The sequence below is a fragment of the Apis mellifera genome, linkage group LG15, assembly GCF_003254395.2.
Source record: "Apis mellifera strain DH4 linkage group LG15, Amel_HAv3.1, whole genome shotgun sequence".
Lineage (NCBI taxonomy): Eukaryota > Metazoa > Arthropoda > Insecta > Hymenoptera > Apidae > Apis > Apis mellifera.
The window spans coordinates 3,698,577-3,710,673 of record NC_037652.1 but is presented as its reverse complement, the minus strand read 5'-3'; the positions used below and the strand labels follow the sequence as shown (position 1 = coordinate 3,710,673).

Sequence of the window (12,097 nt, the reverse complement as noted above, 5' to 3'; positions counted from 1 at the left end):
TTTTTTTTAATTATATTCTTCAAATGTACAATTCTTACAGAAATTGGTATTCATAGAAATATAAAAAATATTTATAATACTAAAAAAAAGAAATTTAAAAAATTGAACTTATTAATCTTGAAGAGTTGAATTTATCAATCTTGTTATGTGTTGTAAATAATGAGTATTATTATATATAATTGAAAATAATATAATAATGTAAATTCAAATATTAGGATAAACTTTTTATATTAAATTTTATTGATTTTATTATTTATAATAAGATTGATATAAAAAAATTCAAAATAATGAATTATTATTAATTTTTTCTTGTATAGGTGAATGTAAAATTATATATATTTAATATTTTTTAGTTTTTTTATAAGTCATAATAAAAATATTAGATTATTTTGAAAAAATAAAGCAATATTCTTTATATATACAAATTAAAAAAACAAAATAATTTTTATAAGTTATAAATATTAAATAGATATTTTATTTTATGATTTTAATTATAAAATAAAATTTCAATTTATATTATCTGTTAATGGAATAAATATATCAACAATAATAAAAGAAATAAAAATTGTATTCAAATTATGTACAATTTATTTCATTATCAATAATGTATATATCATGAAGATTGTTAAGAATTTTTGAGTGCAATACAAATAAATAATTGTATTTATTTATTATACAATATATATGTATATGTATAAATATACACATTATCTGGTGCTAGATTTTTTCATATTTTTAATGTAAGTAAAAATGAACAATCGCTATTTTGTGTGTAAAAATTAAAAAATATGTATACTGATAAGCCTTGTTATCATGCTGGTAAAATATGAATTATATGTATCACTTGAAATAAAAATATGATAACTATAATTGTTATATTTATTTGAAAATGAATTTAACTTTTTTTTTTGTATATATAGAAATTCTTACATTTTTTTTAAACAATATCTATAACAAAAATTAATTTTATAGATATTGCTAATATAATTTTAATTATATATTTATTAAAATAAATTGTTTTTTAGATTAGTAGATCTGCTAAATATTCTTCGAATTCTTCCTCTCTTGTTTTTTCCAAATCTTCAGTTGGTTTTTCTTTCCAAATTTTAGATTCATCCTTCTCTTCAATTGATTTTTCAATGTTATTTATAGTTTTATTCTCTTCAATTTTAATCTGAACTGTAGAAGTACTAGGTGTATTATTAAATGTTTCTATATTTGTTCCTAATCTTTTTAATATTTTATGTTTTTTTGCTTCTCTTTTTTGAGATCTATAATTCAACTTTATGGAACATTCAGGACACAATCCTTAAAATTTATATTAATAATGAATTTATATTTCACTTATATTTTTATATTTTAGATAGGAATTTTGAATAAATTGGAATAACTTACTTAATTTGACAAGAGCGTTCTTTTTTTGACCATGCTCTATATAACCAAAATTTACTTCCCAAGACTTAAGTTGTTCCTTATTTTTACATTTTTTATTTCCACATTCAAATTGTCCTTTACCAATGATAACTTCTTTTTCTATTCTCCATCTTAAAGCAACCTGTTTAATATTGATCTTTAGAACTAAATTTAAAAACATTTTATTATATTATATTAAATCTATATAATTTACCTTGTTTTGCTTATAGTATGTTAAATCTGCTATACAATATTCTTTAAACAATTTATCATAATATTTCTTTGCCAAACGAGCACCCCATGTATTTGGTTCATCTTTATCCTGATCCCATAAAAATCTATGGTTTTCTTTAATAACATCATAGTCTGTCTTGTCTCGGGACCTCGAAACACAGGCCGAAACGTCAAGAGCTGCTTGTTTTAGAGTTTACAAAGCTGTCATTTCTTTATCGTTTATTTTTATATTATATGTATTTTTTTAATATTTGAATATATTTTTTATTAAATTTTTATATTTTGAATCAATATAGATAAAAAAATATTAATTTATATGCAAATTATACAATATGGTTATGATTTAAATAATGATATAAAAATATGTGAAATCAAATTAAAAAATTTAACATACGTGTCTCGTTCTAAAGATGATACCGAACCTCCATACAACGTAAAATAGTCATTAATAAGTTTTTTATGTCTATCATAAGCTGATAAATATGAATAAGCCGGAAACATGTTTTCTTCTTATAAAACTGCTTTTATTTTAAATTCAAGATGTAACGTTGAAATATTAATTAAAATATATATTTAATCAATAATGCGTTTTAAAACAATAGGTAAACTATATATCAAACAAATAGTACTACACTAAAAACAAATATACAAATATTTCACATTTGCTGCAAATTCTATTTTTCTTCGATATGATAATATTCCAAATTGTTTTTTATATTATACGATCTATACAATATATGAACTACTTTTAAAAATGGCGTCGTATAAAGTAGCGCTACTATAGTAAATCGAATGATGAAAAACGAATTTTAATTTAACTCAAATTTACAAGTAATAATTTATAAGAATTTGAAAACATATTATTATTTTTTTTTCTATATTGTTTTATTTCAATTTTAATTTGTTTTATATTTATATTTCATTATTCAATAAAACAATATATAATAAATGATGAAATAATATAAATGAATTTTGAATATTTTTATAAATATAATATATATATTAATTATCAATTTACTTATCATTCAATATTAATTATTTATAATTAATACAGTGAAATTATTTTTCATTATATTAATCATATTCTTTCAAGTATAATATTAAATCTTATTAAAATAATAAAATATAAATATAATATAATAAAATATAATATATTTATAAATAATATAAATAAAGAAAATATTTTTAAATTAATCATGTTTAAAATTATCAGTATAAATAATATATATTATTTTTCTATAAAAAAGATAAGATTATTTAGTAACTTTGTAAAAATAGTAGAAGTTGGACCTCGAGATGGATTACAAAATGAAACAAATATTGTTCCAACTGAAATTAAAGTTGAATTTATTAATAAATTATCAGAAAGTGGATTAAAGAATATAGAAGTTACTAGTTTTGTGTCTCCAAAATGGATTCCACAAATGGCAGATAATGCACAAGTATTCCAAAAAATTAACAAGAAAATAGATATTTCTTATCCAGTATTGATACCAAATATAAAAGGCTTAAAAAATGCTTTAAAAGTAGGTGTAAAAGAAATAGCTATCTTTGGAGCTGCATCTGAAACTTTTTCAAAGAAAAATACCAACTGCTCCATTAATGATAATATGAAAAATGCTAAAATAATTATTGAAGATGCATTAAAACATGATATTAAAGTCAGAGGTTATATATCATGTATTGTTGGCTGTCCTTATGAAGGTAAAATTAAACCAATAATTGTAGCCAATTTAACTGCATTCATGTTAGAATGTGGATGTTGTGAAATTTCTTTGGGAGATACTATTGGAGTAGGTTCACCTAATAAAATAAAAAATTTATTATATGAATTGAAGCATATATCAAATGATATGAATAAATTTGCAATTCATTGTCATGATACATATGGGCAAGCTTTAGTTAATATTTATGCTAGCCTTGAATGTGGTATAAGAACTTTCGATTCATCTGTTGCTGGTCTAGGAGGTTGTCCATATGCACTTGGAGCTTCTGGAAATGTTGCTACAGAAGATTTACTTTATTTGTTACATGAGCAAGGTTTGAAAACTGGAGTCAATCTTGATGAAATTGTAAAAATAGGAGAATTTATTAGTATTCAGCTTCAAAGAAAAAATCAATCTAAAACAGGTATTGCAATTCTTGCAAAAAGATATTTAAAAAATGATTTATAATTATATTTTTATAAACATATTAAAAAACACAAATGATATAACAAGAAAATATGAATTTATGAAAAACAGTTTAGATTATAATATAAAGATTCTATTTTATACTTATTAAATTTTAATTACTTTTTAAAAACTTGCATATACAATCCATAAGAATATTATATATGTAATATTATATATAATCAAACTCATTATGATGTATTATTTTCGCAAGTAATTATATGTTTTTTGCGATATTAAGAATATACATATAAAGCCGACTTTATTAAAAAAAATATATTATAATACAACATGACAACAGAATGACAAACAAGATATAATTCGCATTGTATGTAGAATCTGTGTTACGAAATATTTGATAATTCTTGTAATATAGCCTGTGTATCTAATGTACTCAAATCTATTGATCCCCGAGTATCAATTACAACTCCAGTTACCTAAAAAATAATATAAATATTAAAAAAAGAAATCATAAAAAATAATATATCATTTAGAATCATAATCTTATACATTTTATCATTACCATATCTTCAAAGAAAGCAACATGATTAGATTTTTCAGAATATCTTTCATATTGATCTAAATTATCTTGCAATTTTAAAGTTAGGCTATCATAATTTTGTATTATGATAGCTAAAATTTGTTGTTCTGTTGGAGTAGACAAACTTTCACTTGCAAGCCATGCTGCTATTTTTGGTGGAAAATGATTTACTATATCTCTCATATTTACTAAGCAATTCGTTAATTTTAATGCATGTTCTTTATATTCGTAAGATTCACTTGTTGAATATCGGAGTGCTTAAAAATATAATATTAAATAATGTATTTTAATGTGCTTTTATTATTAAATGTTATAAAATTTAAATAAAAAAGATATATAAATATATATATAATTAAATAATAAAATTATATATTTTAAATATACCCATAGCGTTTAAATTTGTGAAAATCAGCCTCATTCGTATTATTTCGTAAAATAATTCATCATAACTACTAGGAGAAGATAGAAATGTATCTCCATATGTAATAAATAGATTTAAAATATTCACAACCTAAAACAATTAGATTCATTCTTTTAATTTGCAATTTATAATAAAATTAATAAAATATTAATTTACCTGAATAGCTAATGGAAAAATATTCATTTTTTTAATAAGATGACTTTCATGTGTTGTTAAAAATTTGAGTAAGTTAATCAAAGCAGTCCAAAGATCTCTCCATTGATATCCAAGTCTAATTCTACATCTTTTTTGGTAACAAAGCAACCTCTGTAAAACTCCAATACATTGATGATAAAGTTCCAATGGAAATTTTTTCATCATATGTGATGTAACAAATTCAACGAGTAAATCTGTAATAATTTAATAATTATTTAAACAACTCAAATTTAACGGAACATATAACGATTATACCAAGTAAGGTAGCTGCTAATGGCTGAGCTGGTGCTGTTTTATCTTGTATCTTTCTATGATGCATCGGTACTCGATGAAGTTGTACCCTAAATGCTAAGTTTGCATCATGCATCAAACTATTTGCATATTGATCCTCTGCAATACAACTTAATATGAGGAAGCACAACTTAACATTATTCATTATTGCCTCTGTTCTGATTACTTGCATAACTATTGAACTGAAATAATTAAAATTTTTTTAAATAAAAAGTACAATACTAAAAAAGACACGTATTTTTATAACATCGAATATTTCGTTTCTCACCAATATTGTAAAAATGTAGCCAATAAATTAAATGGCTGAGCCATTACATCAGGTAATTGTGCTCCAGGAGCTACTGCATTTGGTCCTAATGTATTATTTGGAGAAGGTGGAGCACTCGTATCACTTTGTGTGTATGCCAAAGTAGTTACAAAATTACGATTTAAATGCGTTGCTTCATAAAGTGCTAATAACAATGCATTATTTGCACGAACTTGTTGCGTTTTTGCTTCTTCTTCTCCAACAAACATACTTCCAACTATACTAGTTAAGGAAGATAACCAAGATGCTTGTATTTCTGTATATAAAATTATATTTTTATTATTATATTTATAATAATTTAAATAACTTAAGAATATAAATGTGAATATGAATATAAAAATTATATACCTGCTCTTTGTTGAGCAAATTGTCTACAAAATTCCATCAATGAACTTGATATAACTTGCCCATATCCGTTAAGAGCTAATTCATCATCTAAAATTGATAACTTAACAATATAAGGATTTGCTCTTTCGTGCTTTCTATAATTGACTAGAAGTGTTAAAAGCAACACTGCATCATGCCCGTGACGATTTCTAGCTGTTGTATCCCTTAGCAACTATATAAAGAAAATATATCAAAAATATCAATACTTAATTAGAATAATATTTTCAACAATTATAATACTTGTATTAAAATAACACCTACTTGAACCAGAGATTCAAAAACACTATTAAGCATAACATATTCCAATAAAGTGTTTTGACTAACATTGTCCATGCCAGTAACAATAATTAACAATAATTTTAAGCATAAAGCTTTTAAACTATCAGGATATTCACCTAGAATCATGAGAAATTTTAATAATTGGTTTTTTGAAAGATTAAATAAATGTATATTTGAATCTTTGATTTCTAATAAGCTAATATTAAATGATTAAATATTAAGAAGTATATCAAATATTAATTATACCTGTTAAAAAATTATTACAATGTTGCATTAATGTTGTCATTCTCTGCTCTGCAGAATCAAATCCTACTAAGATGTCTATTAAATTAAATCCGCAATCACCTTGACTAGCCTTTTTATACATAGATTGAATGACAGCTGCTAAAGTTTGTAAAGCATATACAACTCTGAAAGGATGTTCATCAACTAATGTGTCTACACAATGGCAAACTAAAGCATTTAAGTTTTCTCTACTTGCATTTAATTGTTCTGTAGTCATATGTAAAATTTCACTTTCAATATGTGGAACCTAAAAATATAAAAAAATTGTAAAATATAATGTAAAACAAATATAAAATATAAATATAAAAAATATAATTATAAAACAATTAAATACTAAATGTGAATTTAATCACAAGGTATATAATATAAGAATTCATTTGTTTTCTCTTTGACAGGAAAAAATCATAAAAAAAATTTGTTATCAATAAGAAGTACTAAATTTTTTCATTTTATTTGGTTAATTAAAAAATTCTTTTAAATTGAAAAAATGATGTTGCAATTTTATGATTCTAATATTTAAAAATTTGTATTTGTTTATATAAATGTACTTTAGTACATTAATAATGATTGGTAAATTTGTTACAAAGTTAATACAAGTAAGTGTACAAACATGTTATAAAAAATATATTTATAAAATAATAATAAAATAAAAACATATTTTAACAAAGTTATTTCTATTATTATTTATATAATATCTATTATTATTTATATAATATCTATTATTATTTATATAATATAATTTTATAGACAATACCAACATGGGAAGTGACAAAATACTATGGAAGAGTGTGCATATATCAATTAAAATGTCTAAAATATAAAATTCAAACAAGCGAAGCATGGTTTAATTTTAAATGCAAATTTATGCCTGGTAGTTTGAATAATGAATTAGAATGTGAAGAACCTATTAAAACTAAAGGTATTAAAAATTGTATTAGAAACAAATATGTTTTATATAAAATGATAATAATTTATATATAACTATAAATAAATTTTTAGTTAAAAATGGATCACAACAACAAAAAGGACAAAATGAATCATCTGAAACAAAATCACAAAATCAATGCAAGAATCATGAAAGTACAACTTCACTTAATGATTTAAAGAATACTTATGTTATTAATGAATTAATGCCACATACAAAGAAACAAGAAAAAGATGATAAAAAGATAATAAAAGATAATAAAAAATATCAAGAAAATGAAAAATATATACATGAAGAATATGCAACAAAGAAGGAGAGAAAAGTATAATATAATTTTAATCTTTATTACTAATGACATTTCTTTTTAATGAAAAATTTTTATTATAGATGAAACGTGTTCAATAATATATGTAACAAATTAGAAGAATTTTTAATTTGGAATCTTTATTATATTGTCTGGAAGTTTTAGAAATTTTTACTTTATTTGTATTTATATGATATTAAATAAAGTCTAATGTATTTTTTAATAGAAGTAAATAAAAAAAATACTGACCATAGGTTTAATTAAGAACAATTCATTCCAAAAATTTGGATGAGCTAATGTTAAATCTTCTCCTTTAAAAAAGCTTTCATAAATTGGTACAAGCTTCCCTTTATGTTGACGTTTGGAGCCTGAACCACTTCGTTTTCTCATAGTCATTGCCATAATTAATTATTCAATTTTTATCATTTCTTTTACCTAAAAATATACTGATTTAAATAACAATATATAAATAATATTATAATTTTAAATTATTTATATAAATATAAACAATATTTACATAAATATACTACATATTATTTTTATTTTAAATTCGTATAATTATTAATTTTTTTCGATATAACCTCTATATTAAATTTTCAATGATTTCAAATGAATAAATAATATTTTGATATATATATTATATTTTTATGACAAAAATATTTCTATAATCTCATATTTATAAATTATAAAGATATATAATAAATTTTAAACAATGGACACATTAGATATTTACTTACTAATAAAGCAGATAACTTGGGATGTCACATAGATAAGTGATTTTTATATTTAAAAATTGAATTTGAAAGTTTTTTTGAATACTATTATTCTTGATTATCTAATTTTATAAAGATTTCATTGAAAAGTTTCTAAGTGCTGAAAAAGAAATAATGATACAAAGAATTACGAAAATATCCGTATACAAGAATGACAGGGAGCCATCATTCTCAATAGTGATAAGCAGTGTTACCAAAAGATTTCCTTACAGTAGAAAAAAGATGACATCATATAGAACTATATATACATCAATGCGAATTGAATACGAATGTGAGAATTACTATTAGATATTAAATTACTAATCCATATTATCATGTTGCGGCATCACATGCGATATTATAATTTAGAATAGTATGGGATAGATAAACAAATAAAGACAAATAGAATAAATAGTGGAAAAAAATTAAATATAGAATAAAAATCCAGAAATCAGCGCCAAAAACAAAATCTTTTCAAAAAGATTTGAAAGATGGCGCTAATTGTTAATTTTTACTCTAATCTTTAAAATAATGTGTTTAATTTAAGAGATGGCATTGATAGTAAATTCTTATTCTATTTTTATTCTTTTGTTATTTGCTATTCTTGTATCTTATTCTAGAGATAGTACTGATTTCCAAATTTTTATTCTATTTTTTCTTATTATTTGTTTTACCTGTTTTTAATATATGATTATGATTACGGATATTAATTAAACACACTTTCTTTTATTTTTTTTTCAAAATTATATAATAAAATTATAATATAATAATATATTTTAATGTTTAATATAAAAAAATATAGATATATATTCTCTTTAAAGAATATCTTTAAGATAATAATTTCGCAAAATATAATATATTCCAATATATATTAAATATATATGTTGAAAAACAATATCTGTTTTCATACTTATATAAATTTAATTATGTAAAATATAATACTTCTATAAAATATACGTAATATACATAATATACATCTATAAAATATTTTGTAATTTAGTATTTATTCTATTATCTATTATCTTGTTTTATTTGTAATTTTATATTTAAATTATTCATATTTTTAAGTTTTTAGTTATTATTCATATTTAGTTTCAATTTTAATCATTATTAATATTATACTCTTGTTTTAAGCTGAATTGATAACATTGGGCATAGTACTTAAAGAGGCACTTATCATGATATCTACATTCTAAAAGCTTTTTAAAAAAAGACTAAAACTAATATCATTCGCATAAATCATTAATATATGATTTCTTTATCTGATTTCTGTTCGGTGTAAATATAATTATTATATTTTATTTAATTTATGAGGAAAAATCTCATTATTCATATTCTATTGTTTTGATTACCAAATATAAAACTTTTATACTATGATTTTATACTCGAAGATTATAAATCAACGAAAAAATAGGTTTCTATTAGTTTAAATTTTGTTATTATATTATTACGATGTATTACGAAATATAAATTATTTCTAATAAGATATTAATTATTTTAGATATTTGTCAAGTATTCAATATCATATCAAAACATTTAAAAATTATCATAGAGAATCGTATATAAAACAAAAGACATTCAAAAATAATTCTTATGGAAAATATACAGCATATATTGCTCTTGCTACATCCATATTAGGATTATATTATTATATATCTTATAAAAATATTTATGCTTTAAATAAAAAATTTATTTCATGTGGAGAGTTTAGAGTAGATTTAAAAACATACAATTTAGAAGAAGTAGGCAAACATGATAATAAAGAAAATCGCATATGGGTAACATTTAAGCAAGGAGTATATGATATAACAGATTTTATTGAAAAACATCCAGGTGGTTCTTCAAAAATATTAATGGCAGCTGGAAGTTCAATTGAACCATTTTGGGCAATTTTTGCTAATCATAACACACAAGAAATATATGAGCTTCTCGAATCAATGAGAATTGGAAATATTTCTAAAGAAGATGCAATATTCAATATAATTAATGATAATGATCCATATTCAAAAGAACCCATAAGACATAAAGTTTTGAAGATAAATGGTGAAAAACCTTTTTGTGCTGAACCACCATCATCTTTATTGATTGAAAGTTTTATTACACCAATGTAAATTTGAAATATTTTTTTAAAACTTTTATTTTTTAAATTTATTTTATATTATTATTTTATTATTATTTATATTATTATTTTATATTGATTAATTTTAGGGAATTGTTCTATGTAAGAAATCATCTTCCTGTTCCTGAAATAGATTTGAAAACTTATACTTTAGAATTAGCTATAGAAGAAGTAACAAAAAAGATTCTGAAATTTGAAGACATAAAAAAATATCCTAAATATACAATAACAAGTGCTATAATGTGTGCAGGAAATAGAAGATCAGAAATGACAAAAGTAAATTAATATATTTTTTTCTGTTCTATAACATATTATTCCATAAAAATATAAAATTATTCTTTTTTATTATTAATAATTTCATTTTTTTATCTTTTATAGGAAAAGCAATTAAAAGGACTTAATTGGGGTGTAGGTGCTGTTGGTAATGCTACATGGACTGGTACAAGATTATGTGATATATTAAAAGATTTAAAAATTAAAGAAGATGATTACAATCATATACAGGTACTAATACAGAAATAATAAATAGCAAAAAATAAAATTTTTTTTAAATGTTAAAAATAGATATATAATAATTTCATGGAACAAGTTTGAAGGATATGATTTAGATCCTTCTGGTACACCATATGGTGCAAGTATACCTATTAGCAAAGCAATGGATTCTAGGGCAGATATAATTTTAGCTTATGAAATGAATGAACAACCTATACCAAGAGATCATGGATTTCCCATTAGAGTAATTGTCCCAGGTGTTGTGGGAGCCAGGAATGTAAAATGGCTTGGTATTTGGTATTAAATATTATAATTAAGTGTACAATAATTAATTATTTGATTAAATTTTATTTTAATTTCTATAGCTAAAATAATAGTTTCAAAAAAAGAAAGTCAATCACAATGGCAACAAAATGACTATAAAGTCTTTTCTCCCAATACTGATTGGGATAATGTAGATTTTTCTAAAGCACCTGCTATACAAGAAATGCCTGTAATTTCTGCAATTTGTAAACCAGAACAATCTGAAATAATTAAAGTAATAAATGGAAAAATAAATGTGAAAGGTAATTTGAAAAATTTGAAAATATAAAATAATTAACATTTCTATGATAGTAAAATCTTTATAATATTATAAGATTATAATCAATCAAACTATTTTTATAGGATATGCATGGTCAGGAGGAGGTCGAAAAATTATTCGAGTTGATGTAACAAATGATCAAGGTGAAACTTGGTATACGGCTAATTTAGATGCAGAAGATAATAATGCTAAAGTAGGTCGATATTGGAGCTGGACATTATGGAGTATAGATCTCCCTGTCAAGAAAGAATTAAAAGAAATGGAGATATGGACAAAAGCTGTAGATGCATCATACAATGTCCAACCAGAAAATATCAAAAATATTTGGAATTTACGAGGTTTTCTTTGTAATGCATATCACAAAATTAAAGTTAAATTAGAACATTAATATTTTAATA

At 22.0% G+C, this 12,097-nt stretch overlaps 4 protein-coding genes across 5 annotated transcripts; 2 read left to right on the top strand and 2 right to left on the bottom strand.

Moving 5' to 3' along the window:
• Window positions 1-570: 570 nt before the first annotated feature.
• Window positions 571-2,373, bottom strand: LOC726509 (protein FRA10AC1). The gene is made up of 4 exons (XM_001122241.5): window positions 2,042-2,373; window positions 1,628-1,796; window positions 1,396-1,555; window positions 571-1,308 (listed from the first exon to the last, which is right to left on the bottom strand). The coding sequence occupies exons 1-4, from the start codon at window positions 2,146-2,148 to the stop codon at window positions 1,022-1,024; spliced, it is 723 nt and encodes a 240-aa protein (XP_001122241.2). The 5' UTR covers window positions 2,149-2,373; the 3' UTR covers window positions 571-1,021.
• Window positions 2,374-2,821: 448 nt separating this feature from the next.
• LOC726494 (hydroxymethylglutaryl-CoA lyase, mitochondrial) lies at window positions 2,822-4,128 on the top strand. Its single transcript, XM_006560662.3, has one exon. It carries the CDS (start codon window positions 2,844-2,846, stop codon window positions 3,819-3,821), a length of 978 nt encoding a protein of 325 aa, XP_006560725.1. The 5' UTR covers window positions 2,822-2,843; the 3' UTR covers window positions 3,822-4,128.
• Window positions 4,080-8,710, bottom strand: LOC409440 (armadillo-like helical domain-containing protein 3). Of its 2 annotated transcripts, XM_392953.6 has the most exons (11): window positions 8,491-8,710; window positions 8,003-8,188; window positions 6,486-6,771; window positions 6,222-6,355; window positions 5,922-6,132; window positions 5,535-5,829; window positions 5,231-5,448; window positions 4,937-5,169; window positions 4,744-4,870; window positions 4,342-4,616; window positions 4,080-4,255 (listed from the first exon to the last, which is right to left on the bottom strand). In XM_392953.6, the coding sequence occupies exons 2-11, from the start codon at window positions 8,153-8,155 to the stop codon at window positions 4,163-4,165; spliced, it is 2,025 nt and encodes a 674-aa protein (XP_392953.3). In that variant the 5' UTR covers window positions 8,156-8,188; window positions 8,491-8,710; the 3' UTR covers window positions 4,080-4,162. The 2 variants fall into 2 exon arrangements, with proteins under 2 accessions (XP_392953.3, XP_026301094.1); XM_026445309.1 differs by lacking the exons at window positions 8,003-8,188; window positions 8,491-8,710 and having other exon boundaries at window positions 6,486-6,649; window positions 6,721-6,771.
• A 701-nt stretch (window positions 8,711-9,411) lies between these two features.
• On the top strand, window positions 9,412-12,089 carry LOC411849 (probable sulfite oxidase, mitochondrial). The gene is made up of 7 exons (XM_026445310.1): window positions 9,412-9,919; window positions 10,007-10,612; window positions 10,714-10,900; window positions 11,003-11,128; window positions 11,214-11,406; window positions 11,482-11,682; window positions 11,783-12,089. The coding sequence occupies exons 1-7, from the start codon at window positions 9,879-9,881 to the stop codon at window positions 12,085-12,087; spliced, it is 1,659 nt and encodes a 552-aa protein (XP_026301095.1). The 5' UTR covers window positions 9,412-9,878; the 3' UTR covers window positions 12,088-12,089.
• Window positions 12,090-12,097: the final 8 nt, after the last annotated feature.

Excerpts from the sequence above, each read along its gene's own strand:
- LOC726509 (XM_001122241.5), bottom strand. The coding sequence starts at position 2,148 with ATGTTTCCGGCTTATTCATATTTATCAGCTTATGATAGACATAAAAAA. Across the intron at positions 1,556-1,627 it reads CATACTATAAGCAAAACAAG|GTTGCTTTAAGATGGAGAAT; the intron begins GTAAATTATATA and ends AATATTAAACAG. Across the intron at positions 1,309-1,395 it reads GAACGCTCTTGTCAAATTAA|GATTGTGTCCTGAATGTTCC; the intron begins GTAAGTTATTCC and ends ATAAATTTTAAG.
- LOC411849 (XM_026445310.1), top strand. The coding sequence starts at position 9,879 with ATGATTTTATACTCGAAGATTATAAATCAACGAAAAAATAG. Across the intron at positions 11,129-11,213 it reads ATGATTACAATCATATACAG|TTTGAAGGATATGATTTAGA; the intron begins GTACTAATACAG and ends TCATGGAACAAG. Across the intron at positions 11,683-11,782 it reads TGGAAAAATAAATGTGAAAG|GATATGCATGGTCAGGAGGA; the intron begins GTAATTTGAAAA and ends CTATTTTTATAG.
- LOC726494 (XM_006560662.3), top strand. The coding sequence starts at position 2,844 with ATGTTTAAAATTATCAGTATAAATAATATATATTATTTTTCTATAAAA.
- LOC409440 (XM_392953.6), bottom strand. The coding sequence starts at position 8,155 with ATGGCAATGACTATGAGAAAACGAAGTGGTTCAGGCTCCAAACGTCAA. Across the intron at positions 6,772-8,002 it reads TGTTCTTAATTAAACCTATG|GTTCCACATATTGAAAGTGA; the intron begins GTCAGTATTTTT and ends TTATATTTTTAG. Across the intron at positions 4,617-4,743 it reads CACAAATTTAAACGCTATGG|CACTCCGATATTCAACAAGT; the intron begins GTATATTTAAAA and ends TATATTTTTAAG.